Source organism: Apteryx rowi, unplaced genomic scaffold (genome assembly GCF_003343035.1).
Source record: "Apteryx rowi isolate R43461 unplaced genomic scaffold, aptRow1 scaffold_283, whole genome shotgun sequence".
In the NCBI taxonomy this organism is placed as follows: domain Eukaryota; kingdom Metazoa; phylum Chordata; class Aves; order Apterygiformes; family Apterygidae; genus Apteryx; species Apteryx rowi.
This window is the reverse complement of record NW_020449230.1, coordinates 353,065-379,245: the sequence shown is the minus strand read 5'-3', so window position 1 is coordinate 379,245 and position 26,181 is coordinate 353,065. Positions and strand designations below refer to the sequence as shown.

At 58.7% G+C, this 26,181-nt stretch overlaps 5 protein-coding genes across 5 annotated transcripts; 3 read left to right on the top strand and 2 right to left on the bottom strand.

The window, feature by feature from the left end:
* The first annotated feature begins 590 nt into the window (after positions 1-590).
* KANK3 (KN motif and ankyrin repeat domains 3) lies at positions 591-9,435 on the top strand. The gene is made up of 12 exons (XM_026068954.1): positions 591-847; positions 2,915-2,996; positions 3,410-3,877; positions 3,959-5,242; positions 5,558-5,657; positions 5,740-5,955; positions 6,736-6,823; positions 7,345-7,564; positions 7,969-8,111; positions 8,473-8,673; positions 8,801-8,899; positions 9,177-9,435. The coding sequence occupies exons 1-12, from the start codon at positions 836-838 to the stop codon at positions 9,231-9,233; spliced, it is 2,970 nt and encodes a 989-aa protein (XP_025924739.1). The 5' UTR covers positions 591-835; the 3' UTR covers positions 9,234-9,435.
* Positions 9,436-13,011: 3,576 nt separating this feature from the next.
* On the bottom strand, positions 13,012-13,790 carry RPS28 (ribosomal protein S28). The gene is made up of 4 exons (XM_026068978.1): positions 13,722-13,790; positions 13,588-13,635; positions 13,385-13,514; positions 13,012-13,141 (listed from the first exon to the last, which is right to left on the bottom strand). Exons 1-3 carry the CDS (start codon positions 13,758-13,760, stop codon positions 13,392-13,394), a joined length of 210 nt encoding a protein of 69 aa, XP_025924763.1. The 5' UTR covers positions 13,761-13,790; the 3' UTR covers positions 13,012-13,141; positions 13,385-13,391.
* A 75-nt stretch (positions 13,791-13,865) lies between these two features.
* On the top strand, positions 13,866-15,247 carry NDUFA7 (NADH:ubiquinone oxidoreductase subunit A7). Its single transcript, XM_026068977.1, has 4 exons — positions 13,866-13,967; positions 14,071-14,120; positions 14,509-14,658; positions 14,985-15,247. The coding sequence occupies exons 1-4, from the start codon at positions 13,917-13,919 to the stop codon at positions 15,079-15,081; spliced, it is 348 nt and encodes a 115-aa protein (XP_025924762.1). The 5' UTR covers positions 13,866-13,916; the 3' UTR covers positions 15,082-15,247.
* A 2,261-nt stretch (positions 15,248-17,508) lies between these two features.
* On the top strand, positions 17,509-20,195 carry LOC112967631 (potassium voltage-gated channel subfamily V member 2-like). Its single transcript, XM_026068980.1, has 2 exons — positions 17,509-18,762; positions 19,711-20,195. Exons 1-2 carry the CDS (start codon positions 17,509-17,511, stop codon positions 19,981-19,983), a joined length of 1,527 nt encoding a protein of 508 aa, XP_025924765.1. The 3' UTR covers positions 19,984-20,195.
* Positions 20,196-22,613: 2,418 nt separating this feature from the next.
* Positions 22,614-25,961, bottom strand: LOC112967619 (bone morphogenetic protein 2-like). The gene is made up of 5 exons (XM_026068967.1): positions 25,456-25,961; positions 25,139-25,275; positions 24,617-24,739; positions 24,029-24,227; positions 22,614-23,213 (listed from the first exon to the last, which is right to left on the bottom strand). The coding sequence occupies exons 1-5, from the start codon at positions 25,820-25,822 to the stop codon at positions 22,807-22,809; spliced, it is 1,233 nt and encodes a 410-aa protein (XP_025924752.1). The 5' UTR covers positions 25,823-25,961; the 3' UTR covers positions 22,614-22,806.
* Between the last annotated feature and the right edge of the window lie 220 nt (positions 25,962-26,181).

Sequence of the window (26,181 nt, the reverse complement as noted above, 5' to 3'; positions counted from 1 at the left end):
ATCTGGGCGCTGCGGCGGCGAGAGGTGCTGAGCGCCGCTCGCACGATGCATCGGCCGCACTGGAGCCTGCTGGCGCCTCTGCGTTCCCCGGGGCTGCGGGACAGGCAGAGCCGAGGCACCGGGACACCGGCTCCAGCACCCTGCTGCCTGCACGGGCAGAGAGGATGTGCGAGCATGGAGCGTGGTCCAGCCGGACGCTGCTGCCCCTCGCCAAGTTGGTGGCACGAGAGGCGCCTGGAGCAGCCGAGGGTGTTGTGCGCTGCTGATATACGTAAGTGCTTGTGGAGGGGACGAGCCGGCGCATGCACGTGGGATGCTGCCAGGCAGGATCGCCGCAGCCCACAGCCTGGCCCGGAGCGCGGGCAGCCAGCGGCTGTGCAGTGCCAGCAAACCTGCGAAACGTGGCCTGGGAGCAATCGCTCCTTGGACGTGGCGTGAAAACGTAGAGATCCCTGGAGCCTGGACGGGCCTCTCTGCAAATTGTCAGCCAAAGCAGGAATTCAGGCAAGGAGGAGGAATAAAGCAGGGCTGAGGGTCTCCCTGCAGAGAAGGGCTGGAAATGGGAGTCYGCAGGCAGGGAACGTCGACTGCCTGCAGCACTGGTTAATCAAGGGAAACGCTTTCCCTGAGGAAAGGGCAGGGTTGATCCYGACACCCAGGATCTCCCCGGGACCTGGCTCCAGGCGTTGGCTGGGAAGGGGCTTATCAGGAGCTGCTGGGCCCGGGGCTCGCTGGGAACAGCTCTCTTCCCGACACAGGGCTCGCTTTGTTCCAGCGCGTTCCCAGAAGACCGAAGAGCATTGTTCCCGCAGCCCCGGCGCCCAGATGCAGACAGATGTTCCAGCAGGTCCGAGCCGAACAATCGCATCTGCTGGCCTCCGCCGGCGGTGAGGTCACCCCTTGGCCCGCGGCCCGCGCCGGCGTTTCTTTCCCCCTCTCGCTTTCTTGGGCTTGCGGGGTCGTTCCTGCAAGTCTGCTTGGTTTTACTGCGGTCGGGAGTTTGCACCTTTTCCCCCTCCGAGCAGCCGGTATCGCGCCGTGGTTGGGACCCACCGCCCTGCGCTGAATGCCAGGCTCTTGTGTGCATCCGGATGCCGGAGGGAGGACGGGGGTATCCCGYTGGCTGTCCGTGCTGTGCCAGCCCCGTGCCTGGCTCCCGGGAAAAACCACGCTCGTGTGGCTAGAAACTCTCTCCCTCCCTGCTTTGCCCCGCAAAGCCCTGCTGCGGGACCCTCGTCTTCCTCGCCGGGGGCCTCCGCCAGGACCAGCCCTTGCGTGTGTCGCCTACGGAGCCGTTCGGTGATATCCTTCTGCCCGAGATGGAGCAGGGATACGGGCGGGCAGTGGGGACCCGCTGCCAGCCAGAAGATGCCATTTAGCCTCTTCTTCCCTTAAATCAGGGTCTCGAGCTGCCCCCCCGCGAGCAGCCTGGGACGTTTCTGGCAGCTCCGCTTTCTAGGGGCAGGTTTCTCGCTTGGCGGGAGCGAAGGGCCCCCGGCAGTCCGAAACGCCCGGCACGCAGCCCGGGACGAGCCGAGCTGGCTCGGAGCTTGCTGCTTTATCGCTCTATTTTGAGGGTTTCATCGCGTTTCTTTTTCTCCCTGCCGTGCCTTATCCCGCGTTATCAGCCAGCAGAGGTTCTCCCTGCTCTGCACCTACTATGGAAGTGCTGCGGGCGCAGGGAGCTAATTTTAGAGCCACCGGCCCCTCGCCGCGGATAACCGAGAGCTGCCGAGCGCGGGCGGACGCGGAGGGGATAAGCCCGGCTCRGCGCTGCGCTGCGGCACCCAGGCTGGGCTGCGAGGGAGCAGGGGAGCAGCGGCTTCTTCGGGGCTCCCCGGGAATTTGGGTTGTCCCCCAAGCACATCGGGAAGGGAGCTGGGAGCTCCGTCCCGGGGACGGGAGCCGGTTGTCTCCRCGGAGCTGGGGTGTCCTGGGATGTAGGGACGAACCCACGCGGGGTGGGAGCAGCGTTGCAGATATCCGAGGCGTTTTGGACAAAACTAGCTGGAGTCGGCCCAGATCCTGCATTTGGGAGACTTTGAGGCCGGGAAGGGCGTTGCCGAAGCCGGAGACAAGCTGTACGGGGCTTTTGCAAAAGCAGAAAAGCTCGGACGAGCCCTGGGCTGTACCTGGGAGGGGACCAAGCCGGCTCATCCGCTGGCCCCCTGCCCGCCTGCAACGCCACCCAGCCGCGAGCCGGCTCCCTCCCCGCGTCCCGCCGGGCGCCGAGGGGCCTCCGAGGGCGAGCGGCGGCCGAGGCAGTGCCAGGGGCTCCGCAGCGCTCGGCCCCCCCGGCAGCGAGGACGGAGCTGGCGCGGAGCGACCCGCCGGCGGCTGGGACCCGCCTACGGTGACGTGGCTTTGCGAGAGCTCTCGTTTTCTTTGCCAGAGCAAATTTCTCCGCTGGGAATCGTATCCGTAACGGCTCGGTGCCCCGCGGCAGCCTCGTTATTCCGGCCCGTTCCCCCCGTGCGGCCGAGCTCTGACTCACGGCTTTGCACGCTCGGAGCTGGCAGCGCCTCCTCTGAGCGGCCTCAGCCGTCCCAGACCGGGCTGCGAAACATTCCTTAAATGTACAAACAATCCCCGGCCTCGCAGGGCGGTTCGATGCTAATCCGCCCGGGAAGCTGGCCCGCAACCGGAGGTGGCCGCGCCGCGCCGCTCGAGCCGCCCGGCAGCGGGTGCACCGGAGGCTTTCGGGAGCCGGGACGGATCTCGCAGGCTTGCGATGGAGGCACAGAGGCAGCCGGCGCTTGGCTGATGGCTGGGGAGCGGCGACCCCGCGTCCCACGGGGATGCTCCTCAGGCTTGGGGTTTGGGCACCCGGCTCGTGCCGGTCGGATGGGGCTCGCCCGCTGGCGCCGGTCCGATTTACGAGGTTTCACGGAACCGGGACCCCCTGTCGTTTCAGGTTGATGGTCCCCTGGTCGGTGGCGTTGGTGTCCCCGGGGAGAAGATGGCTCAACCCGCGCACCTGAACCAGAACCTCCCAGGTAAAGGGACCGGTGGCCGCTCGYGGGGGGACACGGCGGGGCCGTCACYGCGCAGGGGACGGCRGAAGGAGCATTAGGAARGCRGCAGGGCTGAGCCGCCAGGGCACGATGGACTTAACATGGGTTTCCTGGCATGTCCTCGCTCCGGCACCAAGCTCCTCACAGCAGAGCGGGTACCTTGAAGCACCCAACTGCACCAAGCTCCCTGGTAAAACCTCCACCTTCAGGCTGGGTGCRAAGCTGCTGTGATGCCAGGAACAAGCCGTCCTTCGTGCCACCTTGCAGCTGTCTCAGAGGGGTGGGCTGCAGGCTGCAAATCCCAGCTCGCCCAGTATAACCCAGTTGGAAAGCCTTCCTGTCTCCGTCAGGTCGCTGCCTAAGCATCTCCCTGCTTGTCCCTGCTTGTCTTGCAGATCTCGGGGGCCCGTTCTTGTACAGGGACCAGGACGATGGGGAGAAGAGCTCGTATTCGGTGGAAACCCCCTACGGCTTCCTCTTAGACCTGGATTTTCTGAAATACGTCGATGACATCGAAAGCGGCCAAACTCTCAAGAAAGTGCCGCTGCCTCGGAGGGCGAAAGGGGCCAGGCAGCAGCCCGGCGCCCTGCGCAGCCCCAGCAGCCAGGCCAGCGGCTGGACGTCCACCGAGTCCCTCACCTCCACGGCCAGCGAGGAGGGGAGGACCACGGTCCTGCTGTCCCCCCATGGCCGGGCTCCCCTGGAGACATGGGAGCCCCGGAGCAAACAAGCCTCCCACCCCGTGTCTCCGACRCCGGCGCTAAGGCTGCTCCCGCCGCCTGCCCGCAAGTGCCTCGTGCGAAACCCCCGGGTGGAGAAGACCTTGCTGGAGACGAGCAGGAGGCTGGAGCAGGAGCAGGGCCATTTGCTGGAGAGCAGGAACGTCGTCACGTCCGGACCACTCAGTCCCTCCTGGAGCAGCAGCAGCAGCTCGGCCGGCCCCGGCGGCGCGCCGGTCGCCCCGAGCCAGCCGCCCGCGTGGGTCCCCTCCAGTGGGAACGGCGAAGGCCAGGTCGTGCCGAGCTCCTCGCTCACGGGCTCCGCCAGGATGAGTCCCTCCACCTCGGGGCACAGCACGCCGGCCGCGGGGCTCAGCGCCGCGCAGCTGCAGCACGTGCGGGAGCAGATGGCTGCCGCCCTCCGGCAGCTCCGGGAGCTGGAGGAGCAGGTGAAGACCATCCCCGTCCTGGAGATGAAGATCTGCGAACTCAAGGAGGAGAAGGCGAAGCTGCTGGAGAAGCTGTCGACGGAGCCCGGCGAGGCTTTCCGCTTGCCCTCGCGGCCCCCCAGCGCCGGGGCGGCCAGCGGGGGCGAGCCAGAGAGCGACGTGGAGCCGGCGAAGGCACGAGCGAGTAAAATCGCCGAGCTGAGGAAGCTCACGGAGAAGCTGTCCGTGTCGGAGAGGAACGGCAAAGGCAGCCGGGCCGCCCGCCCCGCCAGGCCCGCCGAGAGGCCGTGCCGCTCCGTGGCCGTGGGAGAGGACCTGGACATGAGCGACGCCGTCTTCTACTACCGGTCGCAGCGGGCGGGCTGCGCCGAGGCGGCCGGAGGGGAGAAGGAGAGCAGGGACGCGGCGGTGTGGGTGCTGGAGTCCTCGCTGGGGCTTCCCACCGAGGCGGAGAGGGAGCTGGAGCTGCTGCAGCACACCGTCGGCCACCAGAAGGAGGTGATCGCCCTGATGGAGGGCCACCTGCGGGAGGCCACGCGGGAGCTGGAGGAGCTCCGGGTGGAGGTGTGCGCCCGCCGGCCGCGGCGGCTCGCGGACAAGGAGGTCACGGCCAAGCCGCAGGTGGCCGAAGCGCTCGTGGAGGCGGCGGTGCCGACGCGGAGCCAGGCGGCGGGCGACCCCGTGCAGACGGCGGACCGCGGCGTGAGCTGCTCGCCGCCGACCGCCTCGGTCGGGGTCGGCTGCCGCCTCGAAGGGAGGGACGTGGCGGTGGGGCCCGATGCGGCGCTGGGACGTGCGGAGAAAGGCGTCCAAGCCGACCCGGGGGCCGCGGTGCCGGACTGCRACACGGCCGGCGCCGAGCACGGAGGTGGCCGGAGAAGTCCCGAAGAGCAGGGTGACACGGAGCCGGCGCCGCGGGGAGGAGAAGGGGCACCGGAAAGGAAGGAGGGCACCTGCCCGGGCATCCCAGCCGCCGGGGCGGCGGTGCCGGAGACGGGACACGAGGGACCGGCCCCGACCCCGGCGCGGGACGGCGGAGCTTCCCCCAGCCCTGCGGCCGGTGAGTTGGTGCCGGGGGCACTGGGCACCCGGGTCGGGAAGCGGGTCGGGATGTTCCTGCAGAGGTGAGGGTTAGGGAGAGGGCAGCAGGAGGGTGGCCCCACTGGGGACAGGGACGGCAGGATCTGCGTGCGCAGGGCCAGCGCTACACGTGTCACGACAAGCGCCCGGTCTCAGAGGCTGCCCGCGTCCTTCGCGTGCCGGGCGCCGACCGYGGCCGAGTCGGTGCCAGCGGCATTTCGCGCCGCGTCCACCTGTGCCAGGGGCTGAGCTCGCCCGGCCGTGACCACTCCGTCTCCATGCTGCTCCCCCCCAGGAGCCCTGAAGTCCATCATGAAGAAGCGGGACGGCGCCGCCAGGAGTGAGGCCGAAGGCAGCAAGAAGAGCCTGCAGTTCGTGGGGGTGCTGAACGGCGAGTAGGTGCCAGGGCACGGCGCGGCTCGGGAAGACCGGGAGCTGCCGGAGCGCTCCCGACCGCTGCCCCTCTCCCCCGCGCAGGTACGAGAGCACCTCCAGCGAGGAGGAGGAGGAGGAGGATGAAGGAGACAGCTCCTCCGAGAAGGTTTCAGCCGACAGCTCCGACAGCGACGTCCAGGAGGACACAGACACCTCGGACGAGGCAGGCGAGAGCGACCCAGGCAGCCTGGAGCAGGGGGCCGTGCCGGAGGACAGCACACCCGTGCCGGAGCCGGAGCCCACCGAGGTGAAGGAGAAGTAAGTGCGGGAAGGGGCTGCCGGCGGCGGAGGCTCCCGCTCCCCGGGAGCGCTCGGCCGCCAGCGGTTAGTGCTCTTTTTTGAAGGCCGGTGCTGGCCCCAGCTCTGCCCCCTCGGGGAGTCGCTGCCGCGTTTTGGTGCAGCTGATGGGAAAAACACATTCGCCTCCTGCAGAAACCATTCAGCAGGGAAAAAAAAAAAATCATTCCAGCTTTTCGGGTCTCCTAAGGCAAACAGGAGGTTGTGGCAGCAGCTGCCTTTTTTCTGGGGGAGATAATTTGGAGAAAAAAACAATTTCCATGGCATTTTTCAACAAAAGGAAAAAATTCGGCCTAAAAATGGGCAAATCTCGTCGAAGCAAGTCCGTATAAGGCTCAGCTCTGCCCAGGCCCTCCCAGAGCCTTAGCAGGGACAGGAGAGCGGCTCCGTCCAGCTCCCCGATTCCCCTGGCTCCCGGCAGCTCTGCCCCGGTGGGAAGCGTTTCTGCCCGGCATGTGTTTGCAGAGGCTGAAAGCCAGCCGGGACACAAAGTCCRTCTGGAACGTTGCACGGTTGGGAAACAAAGGGAATTCGATGTGGCTGGAGAGAGGAGCCAAAAACCTCCTCGGAGCCGCAGGAGCAGCCGCTCCGCAGGGTCGCGGGCTGGGGGAGGCTGGAGGTGGAGGTGGGCATGGGTGCTCCTTGCCAGGGCTGTTTCGGTGGGGTGAGACAACCCCCGCAGCCCAACCCGGCCGCGCGGCTCGGCCCCGCGCTCAGAGTCTCCCTCGCCCGCTCCGCCAGGTTCGAGCTGAGCCCCAGGATGCGGGAAGCCTGCCTCATCGTCAAGAGCCACCTGGGCCACCCCGGCGCCACCAAGAGCAAAGAGGCAGTGAGTCAGGGTGCTGCGGGTGGGATGGTCGGTCCTGGCAGCTCCCCCAGGTCCCAGGCTGGCTGCTCCCGGCTGGAGGGCACCGCTGGGGCTTGGTCTCCCCCAAGACTGGCCAGAAAAGCCTGACCAAGCGCCCCTCTCCCCAAAACAAGGCCCTGTTCTCTGCTCCAGCTGGAGGTCCAGGTCTGGCTGCCTCCAGCCAGAACCCGGAGAGCACAGCCCTCTGCCCGAGAAGCAGCTCCATGGGCTGAACATCCTCCAGATACCCCAAAAGCCGCGTGGACTCAGCTARGGGCATCCTATGGGGCATCCCAGCAAGGGGCTGTGTTTTGGGGTCCTCCCCTCCCGGGAGGCAAGGAGACGATTTCTGCTCCCTGTCTGCACTGCTCGGGCGCTGGGGTTGGAGCTGGTGGCTGGGACCATCAGGGTAACATGGGTGCYGGGGGGACGTGGCGACGTGCCCAGGCTCGGCCGTGGCCGGGAGCCGCCTCTCCCGGCTCAGCCCCGCTCGCCGTCTGCAGCTCGCCAGCAGCAGCCTGGTGCTCCAGGAGTGGTTCCGCGTGTCCAGCCAGAAGTCATCTGTCCCTGACACCGTCGCCAACCACCTCCTGGCCTTCGCCGAGGTCTCGCCAGCCCTCCTGGCCCACGTGGTCAACCTGGCRGATGGGAACGGCAACACGGCGCTGCACTACAGCGTCTCCCACTCCAACTTCCACATCGTGCGGCTGCTGCTGGACACCGGTCAGTGGTCCCTGGCTCTGCKGCTTTCCCCCCCCGGGGACCTCACCTTGCTCCAGGCCTCCTCGCGACTCCCCATCCCTGGGTTTCCCATGAGAAATGCCCTCCTGCTGGGATGCCACCATGTTCCTGCCGTGCCCTGGGGCAGCCCCTGGCCCSGACAGCTCTGCTCTAGCCACCAGCAGAGCTTTGCACCAGCCCAGGTAGTCTGGGCAACTTCCCCTGGCCCTTTGGTAGCCCAGGTTTGGAAGGGGGGACAACCTAGCAGCAGGTCTGTGCCTGCAGGGCTGCAAAGCAGGGGAGGGAGCAGGGTGTGCAGCGTGGTCCTGCCCAGCACGCAGCACCCGTCGGGCCCCGCTGTCCTGGGAGCGGTGTCCCAAGTCCCCCACTCTGCCCATCCCTCGCAGGGGTCTGCAACGTGGACCACCAGAACAAAGCCGGCTACACGGCCCTCATGCTGGCGGCGCTGGCGGCCGTTGAGCAGGAGGAGGACATGAACGTGGTCAGGAGACTCTTCAGCATGGGCAACGTCAACGCCAAGGCGAGCCAGGTTGGTGTGGGCCRGGGGCTCTGCTCGCTGGTGCCGTTTCTTGACCCCCAACCCCCCCCCAGCAGCTCCCGGTGCCACACTCACCTCCTGCCTCCACCCCGAGGACAGGACTGTGGTCTCCAAACCTGGAAGGGCCAGTGCATGGGGAAGGCATCACATCAGGAGCTCCTTTTGCCCAGCATCAGGGCTCTCTGGTTGCACCTCCACTGGTCTCCAGGCAAGAAGATACTCAAAGCCTGTGTGGACACTTGGGGACAGCAGTGGAGCCTCCCGGGGCAGTGGGTTGAAAAGGAGGCACAGCTGGGGGCTGGCACCATCACATGCAGGTTGGAGCAGCCTGGCAGTGTCCCTTGCGTTGCAGGCTGGCCAGACAGCGCTCATGCTGGCCGTCAGCCACGGCCGGCAGGAGATGGTGGAAGCCCTGCTCGCCTGCGGGGCCGACGTGAACCTGCAGGACGAGGAGGGCTCGACCGCACTGATGTGCGCCTGCGAGCACGGCCGCGTGGAGACGGTGAAGCTGCTCCTGGCTCAGCCCCCCTGCAACATCTCCATCGTGGACAGCGTAAGCCCCGCAGCGGTGCTCGGGTGGCGCGAGCCCTCCGCCACTCGTGCCCAGACACCCTTGGGCTCTCTGCTACCTCACGCTGCTCTGCCAAACCTCTTCCCAACCGCTCTTCTGCCCTTTCTAGGATGGTAACAACGCTGTCGCCATCGCGCTGGAGGCCGGCCACAGCAACATCGCTGCGCTCATGTACGCCCACCTCAACAGCACAAAGATGCAGCCMCCCGTGAGTACCGCAGAGCCCCCCGGCTCCCTGCTTGCTGCCACCTGCCCTGTCCCATGCAGCGGCCACAGAGGTAGCACCATGCCACTGACTCGGCCGCATGGAGGACAGACAGCCCAGCGGTCCCTTTCGGGGGGACACCTCCCCAGGGAGGTGGTTGTGGAGGGGAGAGCAGATCCTTGGCCACACTCTCCAGCAGAGCACCAACTTGGCTCGCTCTGACCTCGAGTCACTGCAGGGATCTCTAGAGACATTTAGCGACTGTCTTCTCTCTCTGCAGCAGGGGACATCACCGACAGGCACCAAGAGTCCTGCGAGCCCAAAGAAACCAAATTAGAGCGACCTTCTGATCCAGCCAGGGTCCAGCCACATGCCCAGCCAGCTTCCATCAGTGCCGGGCTGTAATTTATGTCCCCCTCCCGCCGCTCCCTTGTGTGCTGTATCGCGCTCTGAGGCTGCAGATGTTTTTATTCTCCTGTCAATAGAGCAGGCATCGTCCCTCGGGCTCGCCTGCRTCTGCTGAGGGGAGCAGCCCGCACTCGGCCGCCTCGTTCTGCAAAGCGACAGAGGAGCCAAACGTCGAGTGACCGTGGGGTAGGAAACGCAGCGAGCTGAAGCCAGCCCTGTCCCCTCCCGGTCCCCATCAGCCCAGCTTCCCGTCACAACCGCTGGAGCTGTGCCAGCTCGGAGCCCTCTGCAAGTCACTAAAACAACAGAAAACCACCCCAGCCAGAACGGTGCAYGGTTCCTGCTCTCAGCAAGCTCCCAGCAGCTCAGGGAAGGCAGCAGAGCGGAGCATCGGGGAGCAGGGCTGCGAGAGGGCGAACACCGGCTCGGCAGCCAGGAGARGAGGCAGAACCAGAGACTGCATCGAGCACTTCTCTCCCTTCTACCTGACAGCCCCTCTGAAGCAAGCCRGCATGTCTTCCAGCCTCTGGCAGCTGCAAGCCATTAGTAAATCTGTCACTAGACCCAGCAGAACATGCTTTTATTGTCTTTTCTTCCCTCAAAAGAAATGAAAAGCTTGCAAGTTTCAGTGTTTTTGAATGGGAGACTGAATATAAAAAAAAAAAAACAGCTAAAGCCAATAGGAAAAGGCCAAACTAAGCATTTTTACCACAGAAGAAAAGTGCAAGGTCTCACCAGACTTCCTGATTGAATTCCTCCTGGTCTCCATCCCTTCTGTGGGCCAGGAACCTGGCTGGGTCCTGAACCCTGCTGCACAGTGCCGGCTGGGGAAGGCAAAGCCCTACTTACTGACCGGAGAAGGGACACAAGACAGCTGATTAACACTGCCTTAGAAATACACTGGGAGCATTTCCAAACTCAAATACTTGCCCTCTTTTTTTCTGGCATTTCCTTCCCCAGCTGCCATCTGAATTTTTCCTAGCATGTGCATGCAAAAAAAAAAATTACATTGCTTAGTCAAAAAACACAGCTCATCATCAAATCAGTGTTTTGCTTTGCTCAGCAGGAGCAAAACTCCTGGCTGCTCGGGGCTGCAGCCAGCACTGCCGACAGAAGGGGGGCCACCAGCCGTGAATTCACGCAGAGTCCGAGACAGCCCGTACCCCACGCTGGGAGCAGGGACCTTCTCCAGAGGGAGACAGAAATTACCTTGTAAACATTGCCCGTGCTAAACTCTTACCTACTGTGAAGACAACTAGAGCCAACAAATAAGTCCCTTTCTGCCCACTTTCCTTCTCAAGGGCAAGGAGAGTGGCTGAGGACCACTCCAGGGAAAAAGGTGGGAAAGAAGAGCTATAAGAGCTCAGAGAAAGCCTAGGGCCTGTGAAGATGGATGTGTATGTAAAAGTATATGTTTGTGTCTGTGTGTGCAGCAAGGCAGGTGGGAACACGCAAGGTAAGGACTAAGGACTGGGAGAATAAAAGGCTTTTGCATGTGAAGCAGGCTCTGCTCTCAAAATCCTCCGCAAAGCAGGAAAGCAGTGCCCCAGCCCCCATTTCTGTTCCTTGGCCCATCTTCCTCTCCACCATCGCTTTTGCGCCACACAGACCTGGTCTGAGCCACGCTGTAAGCTGGGAAATACTCCCCAATAATCCTGTTCTGAGCAACACCCTGCTGTTCTTGCCATGGACCTGTTTCAGCTTTGCACTGAGGTTAATACAAGACGCTCACAGCAACTCCCTAGTACACTGCTCTGTATGTAATTCATATTCACTGCTTGGTTTCACAGGTTTGTTTACTGATATTTTAATATTGATGTTTATTTTTAAGATACAAATAAAATTTAAAGTAAAATTATTTTGAMGTTACAACACAGTGACCATCAGCAGTCTCCTGCCTCCTCGTCTGGGTCAAGCCAAAGCACCCAGCACATCTTCAGCAGAAGAACAGCCTGGGCACAACTTCTGCTGTGAGCAGTTGCCACCATGTTTCAATTCATTTCTTGCAAGTTGATGGACTGACCAAATCTGTTGCACTTTTCTTCTCACTGAATTACCCCCACAGTCAGAAACTGGACTGAGGTATCATGAGGGGGTATTTTCTGGCCTGTATCACTCGATAGGACAAAACAATGCTGGGAGCAAACGTAGCCCTTTGCTATGCTTGGTTTGTTTTGGTGCTCTGGTATTGTTAAGCTGCATTATTTTAGAGCAATCATCTGAATGGGAGAGGGGATGCAAGGTCACCTCCCTCCTCATTTGGCTGGGGAGCACACTGACCAGGCAGAGATATTTGGGCAGGGCTACAGTTGTTCTGAAACCCCCCCCCTACTAATTTACCTCCATCCCAGCCCTGAATCACAGCTGATCCCTTGCATCTTGGTCACTCAGCACACGCTGCGCCTGTCACAGCTGTTTGGCCACACATCGCCGGCCTGGCACAAGCACACACACTCTTTGGTCCCTGCCAAAGCTGTGCTGCAAACAAACAGCAGCTGGAGAAGTAAACTCCAAGGTGGACACCTCCTCTCTACCCCCATGTACCCACATTCCCGAGTACTCTGCTGTGTCACAGAAACCATGAGAACACAGATTCACCCTATGCTCAAACTCCAAASCAAAGAGGAAACAAAAACAGATCAAGCAACAGCACAAGCACACACTAGACAAGGGTTTGCTCCAGCGTGCAAAATCCGTCTAAGACTGCACACGGGCCTGACTCTGTGCACACCACGCATGCCCTCAGCAGGGGAAAAACCACAAACGCTCTTGAACAATACTCACTATCTGCCAAAGTCTAGTGATTTGAGCACCTATTCTAGACTTGCCCTCCTCAACTTTATGATAAGTCATTCCCACCTGCCAGTAAAGTGTCAAAAGTAAAGCACATTCAGGGAGGAGGAACACTGCCAATAGAAAAAACAATGTAGTAAGAATGCAGGATCAGGAGCCACAGACCTCCTGATTCGATTCAAACACATCACAAACCAGTATCACTCTCAACTGATGGAAAACGCCAGTTCCGCCACAGGGACAAAAAAAGTGCTTACAARCCTGCTCCTGCCTGTACCACAGCAGTTTTCAGTCTCATTTCTAATCCTTTCAGTCTCATCTCTACCACTACATAATGGCCTAAAACAATAAACCTTTCCAGCTGATGTTGTGGCAGAAGGGAAAGTTGAGGACAAAACTAAATGAGACTGATTTACTAGCTCCTCTAAGGGGCGCAAACACTCACTATCTACGGGTGACTGCCAGGAAAGACAGCAAGTAGCTATATTTATAGTAACATTTATAGACTAGCTTACTGACCACAGAAAAACAGAAGCAGCAGGCAGCTGCCTTGCAAGCCAGTCCAAAGCTCAACTATGAAGTGCAGTGAAATTCCAAAAAGGTCCATGAAGCTTAATAGTGTCACCTCAGTGSTTATACAGAGGGAAACATTTATCGGAAAGGTCATGATTAAGGTCACTGTAATCAAGATAAAGCTAGTTATTTTTGCTGTAAAAGGCAGGTTAATATAAACCACAAAAACATGTTAATATCAAGATGAAGGCATTTTATCCAAAAAGGGTAAGCGTAACCTCTGCAATAAGCAGACCAGGCTTTTGTCCCTCTGCTGAATGCAACTACARAAGGCAGATGCATAAGCACTGAGACAAGCCAGAACATTCACCCGTTCAATAACTGAGACCTAGAGAAAACACTATTGGAAAAAAAAAMCAAACAAACTTTATTGCATTAACTCCAAACGCCGTCCTCTTCTTCTGTGATCCATGCCTGGCAGAGTAGATGTCAACTAGCAGCTCCGAGCAAATGCAATAAGGCTTTCATCACCTGGAAGGAAAACAGTGGAGACCGTTTCATTTTGACTATAGAGTTGCTGCTCTGAATGGCTCAAAAGGGTAGAAGAGGTAAATAAAAAGGAACATTTCGTGTTACTTGTGACCTGGGCAAGGTCTGAGCAGCTTCAGGGCCCAGTATCCCTCAGCGGGGGCCGCCGGCAGGCGAGTCCCGGGGCAGGCAGCCCCCGGCCGAGCAGAGAAGGGCCGCCGCGGGGGGGGGGGAAACGGGACTCACCGGCAGGTCAGCGCAGCCGCCGGGCCTCGCGCTCCGACTCGAGCAGCGTCAGGACGTCGCCCTCGCGCACCGGCCCCTTCACGTTGCGGATGATGGAGCGGCTCGTGTCGTCCATGAACTCCACGCGCACCTGGAGCGCGGCACCGCGTCAGGCCGGGCCCGCTGGGCCCCCCCCCGCCCGGCCCCGGCCCAACCCCGCTCACCTGCGTGCACTGCCCCTGCGAGCCGGTCCGGCCCAGCACCTTGGTCACCTGCGGGCACAAGACACGGCGTCAGCGCGCGGAGACGGCCCCGGTCCTCCCCGCTGCCACCCCCCCGGCCCGGCGCGGCCCCTCACCCTGGCGAGCTTGATGGGCTGCACGCGGCTCGTGTCCATGGCGGCTTCGCGGCAGAGAGAAGGGGGCGGCCCCCCCGCCCGCTTTTATAGAGCGCCAAGTCTCGCGAGACCCGGCGTGCCCCGCGCGCCTTCCCGGCACCGCCCGCGCGCCTTCCCGTTCCCCCCCCACCCCCCCCGCCCTTCACGGCGGCCAAGATGGCGACGGCCACCCGCATCATCCAGCGGCTCCGCAACTTCGCGGCGGGGGTAAGGGCGGCCCCGGGCCCCGCTGCCGGGTTGTGCTCGGCGCTGCGCACCCTGCAGGCCGCCGCCGGGCACCCCCCTGAGCCGCTCTCGCCTTGTCTTGCAGCGGGACCTCCAGGCCAAGCTGGCGCTGCGCTACACCGAGATCTCCAAGAGGTAACGGGCGGGCGGCGGCTCCCCGCCGCGGGCCCTGCCGCCGCCCGGGGGCGGCCAGACCTTAGCGCTGCTCCCTGCTCTCCTTTTCCCCGAGCCGGCAACGGGACCACAAGCGTTTTCTAGCCCCGCAGTTCCAGRAGTTCTTGTTTGTGCCCTCCGGAAAGAGGGGCGGTTACTGCAGAGATGGGGCAAAGGGGCTGTTATTTCCCAGCTCTGTGTTTTCACATGGTTGTGTTTGTATCGGGTGCATTCAGCTGTTGTAAAAACTGATGCGACTGCAGGCTGGCCAGAGCACAGCACTGCAGCGCTTGCGTTCTGTTTCGCATTAATACAGAGACTTACTAATCATAACTTACGTGCTGAAGTTCTTGAAACATTTGCTGTCTAGAACCCAGCCGCCACCTCAGCTCCCAGTGGGTCCCAGTCACAAGTTTGCAAATAACTATTATTGCACCCGTGATGGACGCAGAGAGGCTTTCCCGCCAATTGTTGTCGCGTCGGCACAGAAAACCCTTGCTGCAGGGGCTCAAGCTGGCAGGTAGGTCTGACCTAGGCTGTCCTGCAGTTTTACAGCTGTGACTCTGCAAGATAAGCAGGGTTGAGCCTAGTTTGATGTTCCTGGATGATCCCTAAAAATACAGAACTCTTCCAATAAATAATGTTGTATTTAGCAGGTTAATAAAAGAACACTGAACTAATACTTTATTTCTGTATCTCTTCTTGAATAAGTAAACAAGTTGTTTGGAAGTTGACTTACCTAAACACTCTAGCACTAATCATATCTGTACTCTTGATTAAATCTGAGTGCTCTCTATAAGCTGTTATTAAAACCTAGTCACCTCTCTCATCCTTCCTCTCTCCCAGTTCAGGGTCTGCAGTGACAACAGCTGAGAAGAAACCAGTGACGCCAGGGCCAGTACTTAAGAAGTGGGAGCTTTCAAAAGACCAGCCTTATTTGTGAGAAATAAATACGATGAGGCTGGAGGTGCTGGATGTACAGGTCATAGCTCATTAAGAAGCAGCACAGTAATTTGGAAGCCCACATTGGATTCAGCTACCATGATGCTGTCTGTATTGAATTTATCCTAGTTTTGCTGGTGCATGACTAATAAATATATTTAAAGCTGTGATGTCTCCCATTTTGTCTGTTCTATTTGAATTACACAGATTACTTATTTTTAATATCAACTTTGGCATAAACTTGTTTTCTTGAGGGAATAGCAACATAGCGTACAACTTTGAGCTTTGGCTCAGAGGATTTGCAAGTTAATTGTATGCGATGATAACTAATCCAAGGTAAGACCCCTAAATGTGGTTGGAATATCACTTAAGGACAGAGTTGAGCAAAGCCCAAAAGGACCTGATACTCTGTTTTATTGGTAAGAGACATCAGTTAAATAGCATATGGCCCTCTCAGTCTAGAAATACTCGCTTCCCAGCAACCTCAAAGTCCTGGTCAAATAACCAGATTTAGTCTCTCTTAGTTTGTTCTGACATTACATCTTTAAGGCTGCCATTTAAGAAGAATGGTTGGATACAGATGTTGCTATAAAGCCTACTTCATTCCATTCCAAACTTATGTCCTYCTGTATATAGGGTCAGTTGCTGTTTAGTTGATTTGGATACGGCCCACTGAGCCTGGCAAACAAGCCRGGCAGGGCTGTATGCTGAATAACCCTGCAGGTGGGGCTGCCCTGTGRTAGTAAAACCAAGAGCTGGAGGTTCATTGCGTGCTGCCACCTTGTCCAGTTGACTAGGTGAGTGGGTAAGGGCCTCTGCTGTTGTTACCTTGGCTGTTGCTCTCATGTTGAGACTCCTTTTCCCCTGTAACTACAAGCTCAGAGGGAAAATCAGAGGACTTTGAGAATCAATTGCTAGTGTTTTCTCTGCTTTTTTTGCCTGTGCGTTGGGGTTCTCCTAGCRTTTTTTGGTAGTAAAACCATTAAGAACTGGGGTGGGGTGGGGAGTTGACTTAAGGTGAAGCTAAGAGATCTTGCAGTGTTATTGGTTACATAATAAAGATAAGAGTAGGGGGTGATAAGCATGACGAAACCCTTCCATCRTGTGACTTCTAGCCTCTCTGAGCCAGTTGCCTTCATCGTAACTTACCTTGGGCTATATTTACTCCTTTGGGCAGAGGAAGCGCTGTAAAGTTAGACTCACCTTAAACTTCTTCCTGTAGAGACAGTATTTAAACACTTTAGGGCTCCCTCAGGAGGTTCCTTTGAAGTACCTTCTTCCAGAACATGCAATTCTGACTACTTCAACTTAATAGGACAGAGGAAAATTATTCTGTATCAGTTGGCCTTGGTGCCAGGGAATGGTCACAGCACATTTCATTTACTAGTTCAGGTGTGGATAGGAGGACCAAGCTGCTCTCAGCTGGACAGAGGCATACGCAGGAGATGAGCAAGAATAAGGATCCAGCAGTAGTGAGAAGATGTGACAGCTCAGTGGATCGGAATCTACTTAAAACTGAAGGACAACCTGGAAATATTATTTCTACTTCCAAGAGCAGGCAAAACTGGTTCTCTACTTGCTTTTCTGCTTGGTTGGTTTCTTGAGCAGCTTTCTCTCCTGTTACCCCAATAGTCCTCCCTATCTGAGAGGGGTGAGGAAAATTTCCCTGCTTTCCCTATTATGCCTTTCCAGTAGGATTTTTTTTCCCCCCCTCTGTTCATATAGGCTAATCRCAATAACAGCAAATAAGGCTTTGCTTAAATTGGAAAAGGTCTGTTGGCACTCTTGAGCTGGTTATTCAAGGTCACATCTCGACTGGGGACTGCTTTGAATGCTGATCTTAAGGTGACTTGGAAGCCTGATTGATTCCTTGCACTTTCCTTGCAGAGGCTTCAGCTGCTCCCATGCCTGGGGATTCTGTAGTGTCTAGGAGTCAAGGCCGCAGGTGGATGATGCATGTCTGCACCTTCATGTCCTTTGCAAAAGAGGCATTCAAAGGTTAAATGTAGGCAAGTTCATGCTGTCTCTTCAGCTTGCTATAGTAGATGCCCTGCTTGGAAATAGGGTGGTATGTGACAAATGCAAACAGCTAATAAGAACAGAATGAGGAAAAAGAGAAGTGCAGAGCTGGAAATAGCCCCTTATATAAAGGGTTAGTGCTTCAATCTCATTATTGTCTTAAGGAGCRGACACTTAGCTGCTTCCAGCTCCTACAGTGCAAATCTCAATCGGATAAGCAATCGGCTTTGGGAACCTGGCAGGTGCCACGTGGCGCAGGCAGTGCCCCTTAGCAGTAACTCTTCACTGCTCCTCTGAGCTGAAAGCACTTGCCCTAGTCCACACATGGCTGGTGGGAATGTTCCTGTGAAGCCAAAGTTACTGTCCCACAGCCTGTAAGAGGAATCACTGCTTTGGAGGGTCAGACACAATGAGGCAGCTGGGGAAGAGGCGTGCAAGTCTCTCTGCCAATCTGAAGATTGGGGATCACCGGGGCTGCTACTGGACACCAGAGGAAGAGGAAGTCTACATCCCATTTGCGCAGGACAGCCTGATAAAGCAATGGAGCTCCATGCAGAACGTGACAGACAGAAACCAGGAGAAAAGCAGAATTCCCATCCTAAGGAACAAGTACTTCCTCAACATTAATGTGGGAGGCAAATCATTCCAGATAGCTTACAAGGCAGCTGCCCGGTATCCCATCACCAGGATTGGGAAGCTAGCCATTTACACCGACCCTATGAAGAAGCTGCAGCTCTGCGATGACTACTCAGTGCAGAGGAATGAGTACTTCTTTGACAGAGATCCTTCAATTTTCCACTATATCTTCCACTTCTACCGCAGCGGTGTCCTGTGGATAATGGATGAGATGTGCCCCAGTCACTTTGTGGAGGAAATTGAGTACTGGGGAATTCATCTGAAATACGCCCAGCGCTGCTGCCGGATCCTATTTGAGGAAAGGCAAGATGAACTCAGTGATTACCTGAAAATACAGAAGGAGCTGGAGGCAGAACTGGAACCCCTGGACTTGTCAACAGTGCACTTTGAAGGCAAATGCATGGGGAAGTTTCGGAAGATGATCTGGAACCTCATTGAGAACCCTTACTCTTCTGTCCCAGCCAAGATCATTGCTGTCATGTCAAGCTTCTTTGTGCTCATCTCCATCGTGAGCATGACTTTGAGCACAGTGGAGGAGATAAAGCATAAGACTGGGAAGAAGTGGATGGAGCTGCTGGAGATGATTTGTGCCATTTTCTTCACTTCCGAATATCTCATGCGGCTCATATCCTCCTCCAGCTTCCAGAAGTTTTTGCAGGCAGCATTTAATGCTGTAGACCTAGTGGCCATCCTGCCTTTCTATATCCAGATTCTCTTTGAAAATCTGGATGAAGCAGACGTACTTTACCATGAGGAACTGCACAAGATGGAGAATGTGAGCAAGCTGGGAAAAGTCCTCAAGCTCATCAAGCTCATGAGGATCTTCCGCATCCTCAAGCTGGCACGCCACTCCACTGGCCTCCGGGCCTTCGGCTTCACCATGCGCCAGTGTTACCAGCAGGTTTGCTGCCTCTTCCTCTTCATCGCCATGGGGGTCTTCACCTTCTCTGCTCTCATGCACTCTGTGGAACATGACATCCCAGGCACCAACTTCACCAGCATCCCCTATGCATGGTGGTGGGCAGCGGTAAGGCGTGGGTACCTCTTCCAGAGAGGTGTGTGGCTGGACTCCACGGGCAGGGGCTGCCTCAGTGCTGGAGGGGTTCACCATTAGCTGCTGATCAGGAGGCAGAAATGGGCCCAGTTTTCCCACTGGCTCAGGTTCAGTGGGAAGCCCAGAGCCCTGCATGCTTTGAGGGAGGAAATCAGAGTTTGGGACTAAGCTCAGCTGCTCAAAACCAAGCACGGGGGCAGGATGCTGGGTCAGAGGTGGCCTGGGAACATCCAGGCCTGGCCTTGTGCCAAGGGGGGCATGACTCAGTGTGGGCTTTATCTGTCATGGCACCTGGGACCCAAGCACATGGGTGGCCATCTATCCCCTGGGGATGGATGCTCGGTCTGGCCTGAGGTTTGTCCAGGGAGAGGCAGCCTGGCCGGGCTCATGAGACATGAGGAGAGGCACAGGGGTCAGCGCTGGTGGGGCTGAGGAGAGGAACCCAGGGCTGCGCAGGGATGGGAACCRGGGAAATGTGGTGACGCTTTGCTCCAGCCTAGGCCCAGAAAGAGAACATAGACCAGAGCACACTGCAGTCAGGGGCAGGAACCTTTGGGTTGCCCTTGTTCGCTGCCTGCTTGTGCCACCAGGAGCCAGCTGCTCTGCTGAGCCAGGTGCTATAATAAACCTGGGATTAACTCTGAGCTGACAAACAGCTAAAGCACTTGAGACCCAGGGGTTACGAGGGGTTTTTGATTTGCAGACAAAATGATCCCACCAGTCACTTCTGCTATTATAATCTCCCTCCACCACCACAGGCTGCCTGCCTCTAATTAATACCTCCCTGCGGAAGTGTCTCTTAGCGAAATCAGCCAATCCAGGTGTTTAAATGACCAGGGATGAGAATCCCCTCAGTGGGTGAGCAGCCAGGAGAGGTCTGCTGGGCTTGAACACATACCATTTTATCCTTTTCTTTCCCAGGTCAGCCTCTCCACTGTGGGCTATGGAGACAGCGTGCCCAACACGGTGCTCGGCAGGATTGTGGCGTTCGGCTGCATCTCCTTCGGCATCATCCTGAACGGAATGCCCATCTCCATCCTCTACAACAAGTTCTCCGATTACTATGCCAAGCTGAAGACCCATGAGAACAAGACCAGCCTCTCGCTCAAGATCTCCAGGAAAATCCGCTTCAAGGAGCGAGCCCTGCGGAAGCTGTCGGAGTGCTGTGGAGCCGATCCCCGCTGCCACCACTGATCCTTCACCCCCAGACAGCCCCTTAAACCCCAGCTTGCCTCCCACTGTGACATCTCCTGCCCTCTGTCCTAGCCATCCACCCCTGCAGCTGCTCTTCTAGGTCCTGTCCCCTAGGAAGGCTTCACTACATGGGGAGTGACAGTGAGCAGCAAGTCACGGCAGCATCTGCGGGGAGGTGCCGTTGCAGAGGTACCTGTGACAGCTCAGGCTGTTTGGAGGGATGAAGCATGGCCATGGCTGTCCTTGTGCTGTGACCTTCCTCAATATTGCATGCTGGATGCCGCTGTCCTGGAGAGCATGAATAAAGGAGCAGCTACAGGGAGTACTGTACAGACATGGCAGGATGTCTGTCCGTCATGATCAAGGGGCAGGTCAGCTAGGGAATGGGACACCCTGAGGACACAGGACGCAAGCAAGTGGGGTGCATCAGGCTAGACTTTCACCGTGTGGAGGGTGGTAGAAGTCTACACATGTGCTGAGATAAAGCCTGATGTGATACCTGCCCAGGCTCTGCTCCGCTCCTGGGTTGAGCAGGACACACAAGGGCTCTCCCTACTCCAGCCTGCCAGGCAGCAGCCTGCGATCAGTGGTCATTTACTAGCCAAACAGAGAGTTCAAACCAGGCTCAGCCCAGCGTGGAAACCTGGGTGAAGACCCATGGTGGCGCTCAGCAGCCTGGGAGGAGCCTGGCCATGGTGTCCGTGGGGCTGGGGTGGCTCCTGGCTGGGACATGCTCCCCTCTGCCAAACCCTGGATTTCCTTCAGTGTCACCAGGTGTCCTACCAACAGGGAGCTCTGATCCCCTGTAAGGGCTCAGCTCTGGGTGCAGAGGAGGGACGTGATCAACTTCATGGGAAGAAGAAGGGGGAAGGCTCCAAACCTTCCTCTGGAGCTGCTGCCTGGCTCCCAGAGCAAGCTGTGGTAGGGTCACAGGGCTTGTCAGGGGGTCAGGAGACCAAACCTGCCTTGCTGCAGAGCTGTCTGGAGCTGCTGGAAGAGACACTCTCAGGACACAGGCGTTCTGCAGCTCACCTCGGCCAGATGTCCTCCATGCACCGGCTGAGGGATGCAGCTGTGTGACCATCTCTTCAGGCTTAGCTGCGCACAGAGTATAAAAGATTGCAGTTTTATGTCCATCCAGCCAAAACTGCTTTCCTTCCAGCTGCACCTCTGCCTGCGAAGCTCAGGGCCTGACGCGCYGCTGGGGCAGGCTGCCACTGGAGCCACTCCGATGGTGGAAGCCACAGGCACCGGCTGTGCTGGGAATGCAGAGCAGGCTGCCTGAGTATTGCCCGGAATGGGCATTTACTAAACCAGGCCAAAATAGTTCATCATCTTGGATTATTGGGTASCCACTTTATGTAAAACTTCTTGTAATTGAGGGCGAACAGCAAGTTTAATTTAATGTCTGYGTGTGCGCAGGACATACAGGTTGGCTCTGTCCCGTGGTCACATCCCAGTGGTGGTAGGGGACGTGTCCATGGGCTGCAGGGGAAGCATTTGCCCTCGGGTGTGTGACTGTACCCAGCCAACGAGATCCCTGGGGAATGCACCCTTCTGCTGAACGGGGTGGGAAGAGGGACCCCAGGCAGGGCCTGACCCCGCAGGGCACAGGAAAAGGCCGACAGCCGCGGATGCCGCTTTTGGGTGAGCGGCGGGCAAGGAGATCGTTGYCTGCCAGGCTGGGGTGCAATTTCCTCACCTGCAAGCTGAACTCGGAGACGAAGAGCTGCTTGCGGGAGAGGCGGGGGCACCGGTGTCAGTCTGCGGCCAGGGTTAAGCGGCTGCTATTTTGAAACTGTTGGAGAGAGGCTTGGAGTGGATCAGCCGTCTGGCAGGGACGGGCCCTGCGGCTCAGACACGCTCCCGCCGAGTCCTGGACCACTGGGGGACAGCATGCATGGGACAACGGAGCTGTGCCAGCGGGCACGAGGTGGGGACCCCATAACCTCCACTGACCCCCTCAACACCTACACCAGCTCCCCGGTCCCCCCATCGACTTCCCCTATACTTACACCCCCCCCAGAAATGATCCCGACCCCCCAGTGCAGGTCATCTCCATTTTTCTCCCCATTTCTCTTTCACAAGGAACCTTCCCTCCGGGCAGAGGGCAGCCTCCTCCGGCTGCCTTCCCCTGGAGCCGTCCTTCCCTGCCACCCGTCCGCGCTCAGCAGCATCGCCTCCGGGCGCTCACATCCCAGACCTCGATTGCCTCCGGGCGCTCACATCCCAGACCTCGATTGCCTCCGGGCGCTCACATCCCACCTCACTCGTACCTGCCAGCCCCATCAGGCAGCGGTCACAAAAGAAACCTCCCCTGAGAACTGCAGGTTTAATTCTCTGAATTCATTTTACAAGTCACAAATATGCAGCAATGTACAGACATTTACAGGCCACTGTACAGGCGGTTTCTGTCATATATTAGTGCTCTTGCTATATACATATAGTACAGCCTGCAGGAAGCCTTCGCGTGAGCAAGGAAACCTGCACAGGGCACCCCGAAATGGAGCCATCCCCCTCTCCGGGCTCCCAAATCGCACGTGCTTGTTTGGGTCAATTGAATCAAAGCTCAGCCCCGAGCCTTCCCAGGCACTGCTGGGGGCGAAGCCACCCCGGCCACGATGGGAAGAGCCAGGCCCAGCCTTGCTTTGCTCCCCCCGGTCTCTTTGGCACCGCTGAGGGTTTTTGCAGGACGGAGACTCTTGCAGAGCAGTTGTGCATCGGGGGGAATCACCGTGCAGCCTCCCGGGGCTCTCGGAGGGATGCGGGCAGCGGGACCGGCCTCCGACGTGGCAGCGGCAGCGCCTTCTTGYCCCTCCTGCATCAGTGGCAGCCACAGCTCCCGGCCACCATGTCGTCGTACTGCTTGAGGACCACGTTCTCGTCGTCGTCGAAGTAGAGGAGGTTGATGGAGTAGAGCTTGTCGGGCACGCAGCAGGGGCTGCTCACGCCCTCGCTCAGCTTGAGGGCGTTGATGATGGACTGCACGGTGGCGTGGTTCGTGGGCCGCATGTTCTCGCCCAGCGGGAAGGGGCAGGCGCCTTTGCAGTGGTAGGCGTTGTATCCCCGCGGCGAGATGATCCAGCCGGACCAGCCGATTTCCTCAAAGTCCACRGACAAGGGATGCCTCTGGCAGGGCTGGAGCCGGTCCAGCGAGCGAGTGCTCCGTGGCCCGTTCAGTTTTGGCACCGTCATCTTAGCAGGGAGAATGGGAGCCTGAGGCTGTAAATCTACCAGAAATGAGAAAATGATGCCATTAGGGATTGCACGAGCCTGAAACGAGGGACAGAGCGAAGCAGCAGCCTTGGCCACCCCTCTGCGTGGCTTTTGTCCGTCTGCAGCCGCCTGGCACACCAAGCCCTTGGGTCACAGCCAGACCGGGGCAGGCAGAGCCACCAAGAGGCGACAGCCTCACGCTGCCAGAATGGAGCTGATCCAGCGCACGCAAAGTCCAGATTTATGCCTGCAAGCCTGCACTCGTGTTCAGACTAAGCCAGCTAAGTTTGCTCCCGCTGGCTGGAGAACGAGCCTTGAATTTTCCTGAGTACCAGCTACAAGTTTCACAAATTCCCTGTTCCCGTTTCTCAGGAGAACCCAAAACGAACAGGTTTTAATAACTGCACCATGCAGGGAGCAAGTGCTGTCATTTACAGCTCCTGTACGGCTTTCCAAAGGCGGTTACAGAGCACAGGACGGTGTGCCAGGGAACTCRGCTCGGGGAAGGAGCACGCCCTCCTCGACACACGGGATAAAGGGGGAAAAGGAGGGGGGGAAAGTTTTCTGCTGACTTTCCGGACTCTCCTGGGATTGCCAGCCGTACAGTCGGAGCTGCCAGCACAGTGACCATCACCCTGTCTCCCTCCAGCCCAAGCAACACCCATAATAACTAAAAGCACCAGTGCAGCAGGGACCGAGCGGCTGCTGGAGCAGAGGTGAGAGCGGCTCTGCGTGGGAGCGCGTCGCAGCCAGCCCGGCGGGCACAGGGAGCACCCGGAGCACCCTGCAACCTAGGGGACCATGGCACCCTCCGAGCCGCGGGACGCACCTGAGAAGCCGGCGGTGGGCAGGGACGCTCCCCGGCGCCCGTCGTCCGTGAACAGGACCAGCATGGGCTTCTTGCTCTCATGGTGGTCCCGGCCAGAGGCGAACTGCACGACGGGGGGGTCGAGCGGGCCCCCGCCCAGGCTGTGGACCACGACCAACAAACCCTGGTTGCTGCTTTCGTCTTCCATCCAGTCGCGAACCTGGGGAACGAAACCGGTGTCACCGCAGGAGAAACGAGGGCACTGCTCCGGGGTGTCCCCATGGCAGGTGACAAGCGTCCCCGGCCAGGCCAGCTGAGCCACTGCCCCTTGGGYGATGCAGCAGCTCAGAACGGGGGCCGAGGAGGCTGGTGTCCAGGTCACCAGGCTGTCACCCCCCGTCCCCCAGCCCGGAGCCCTGCTAAGGGCTGACCGGCGCTGCCCAGCCCCAGGCTCGCACACCCCAGGGCTGGGGAAGGGGCTGGTGCTGCTTCCAGGCTGCAGCACGCCGCACGTTCGCGGCAGCGGAGGGGAAGAGCGCGGCGTGAGCCGGCAGCGGGGTACGAGCGTTTTTCCCTCCGTACTACCCAAATTCGGGTAAAAGCACTCACAGCTTGTGTGATGGCAAAGACCTCCCAGCCCGAGCCCTGCAGCGAGATGAGTCTGGCCGCCAGCAGCTTCTTCCCTTCGGGGGAGTCCGGTTTGGTCTTGTCCAGAACTTGGTAGATGCTCACCTGAGGAAGGAGGCAAAGGGCAGTTACCACCGGGGCCTGTCAGAGGGGAAATACCACCGAAATAGAGATTCAAAAGGAGAAAGAGAGAGCGATAGGGGGAATTGCCAGTCTGAGCGGTCAGAAACCTCTGAAGTCGGAGCTGGTGTATGCCCAAATGGAATCATGTCTAAGAAATTGCCGTAGTTAAATCACTGCAATTCCTTCTGCAGCGCTTCTGAAATGGGGTGACGCTTTGTATTAACTTTGCAGAGCCAGAAGGAAAGCTGCTCCGAGAGGCCACGCACGAACCGGAACCGGGCTGGGCTCCTGCCTGCAGACGAGTGACTGCAGAGAGSCAGCGGCGTCCCCAGGCACAGGCTCGGCCCGTCCCCGCGTCCCCGTCCCCGTCCCCCTCCTCACCTGGCAGAAGTGGTGCCTTTTAGGCCCGTCGGTGACCCTCGGCCAGAGGCGGAAGAGATGCAGCTCCGCTGTCAGGATCTTCTCGTTCTTGGCTACGCTGGACAGGATGAAGAGGAAATGCATCTTATCGCTGTGAACTGAAGAGAAGGACGGGTTAGAAAGCGGAGCCAAACCCAGCGGCAGCAATTTCTGCCGGCCACTCTCAGCCCCTTCCCGCAGCCCACGTCCATGCAGCACCAAGAGAGACACGTGGACTCGCCCCCCCCCGGCCCCCGCAGCCCATCTCCAGCGTCACAGCGACCACCAAGGACTCTTACTTTTATCCAAGAAGCTGCGGACCGTGTTCCCCTCCAGGATGTCGGGATTCTTGGTGACGCCGTCCGCGTTGGCTACGGTGTTGAACAGATCCACCATGTACTGGGGCGGCTGCTTGAAGTGAGCCGGGGGCGGCGGGGGGTCTTCCATGCCGAAGACCTCCAGGAGCTTCTTGAGCGCCTCGGCTCGCCAGCTCACCGTGTCGTCCGGGGACGGGCTACGTGGGCACGCCGGCCTCACCAGGGCTAGCAGGAGCAGGACCGTCCCCAGCATGGCTCTCCTGTCCCAGCCCCAACTCGACTCCCGCCGGCTCCCCAGCATCACATTTATAACTCGGCCCAAAGATGGATTGGAGCCAAATATGCACATGAGCCATCAGGAAGGTAAAGAGAGCTAATTGCCACGCTAACAAGGTGCGAAGCTGGGCTGCTGAGCGCCCTTCGCCAATTAGCCCCAGTACACAAGTGCGAGGGGAGGAAGGCTCACCTGYGCGCGCCGGGCTCCGGAGGGGGACGCGGGGTCTCGGAGGCGGGAYGGGCTGCCCAGGTCCCTTGGCATGGCCTGGGCTGGGCTGCGTTTGCTCTCCCTAGGAGACTAACTGGTTTTTAATGATGGCACTAATGGGACAAACAGGAGAACCTTTGTGTTGAGGAATTCGTCAGCTCCGAGCGAAGAGGGAGAGGAAAGACCAGGGCCGCCGACAGGAGCAGCATCGTTTTCTCTTGGGT

Excerpts from the sequence above, each read along its gene's own strand:
- RPS28 (XM_026068978.1), bottom strand. The coding sequence starts at position 13,760 with ATGGACACGAGCCGCGTGCAGCCCATCAAGCTCGCCAGG. Across the intron at positions 13,636-13,721 it reads AGCCCATCAAGCTCGCCAGG|GTGACCAAGGTGCTGGGCCG; the intron begins GTGAGGGGCCGC and ends TTGTGCCCGCAG. Across the intron at positions 13,515-13,587 it reads CGCAGGGGCAGTGCACGCAG|GTGCGCGTGGAGTTCATGGA; the intron begins GTGAGCGGGGTT and ends GCCGCGCTCCAG.
- LOC112967631 (XM_026068980.1), top strand. The coding sequence starts at position 17,509 with ATGAGGCAGCTGGGGAAGAGGCGTGCAAGTCTCTCTGCCAATCTGAAG. Across the intron at positions 18,763-19,710 it reads ATGCATGGTGGTGGGCAGCG|GTCAGCCTCTCCACTGTGGG; the intron begins GTAAGGCGTGGG and ends TTTCTTTCCCAG.
- NDUFA7 (XM_026068977.1), top strand. The coding sequence starts at position 13,917 with ATGGCGACGGCCACCCGCATCATCCAGCGGCTCCGCAACTTCGCGGCG. Across the intron at positions 13,968-14,070 it reads TCCGCAACTTCGCGGCGGGG|CGGGACCTCCAGGCCAAGCT; the intron begins GTAAGGGCGGCC and ends CTTGTCTTGCAG. Across the intron at positions 14,659-14,984 it reads GCAGGGGCTCAAGCTGGCAG|TTCAGGGTCTGCAGTGACAA; the intron begins GTAGGTCTGACC and ends CCTCTCTCCCAG.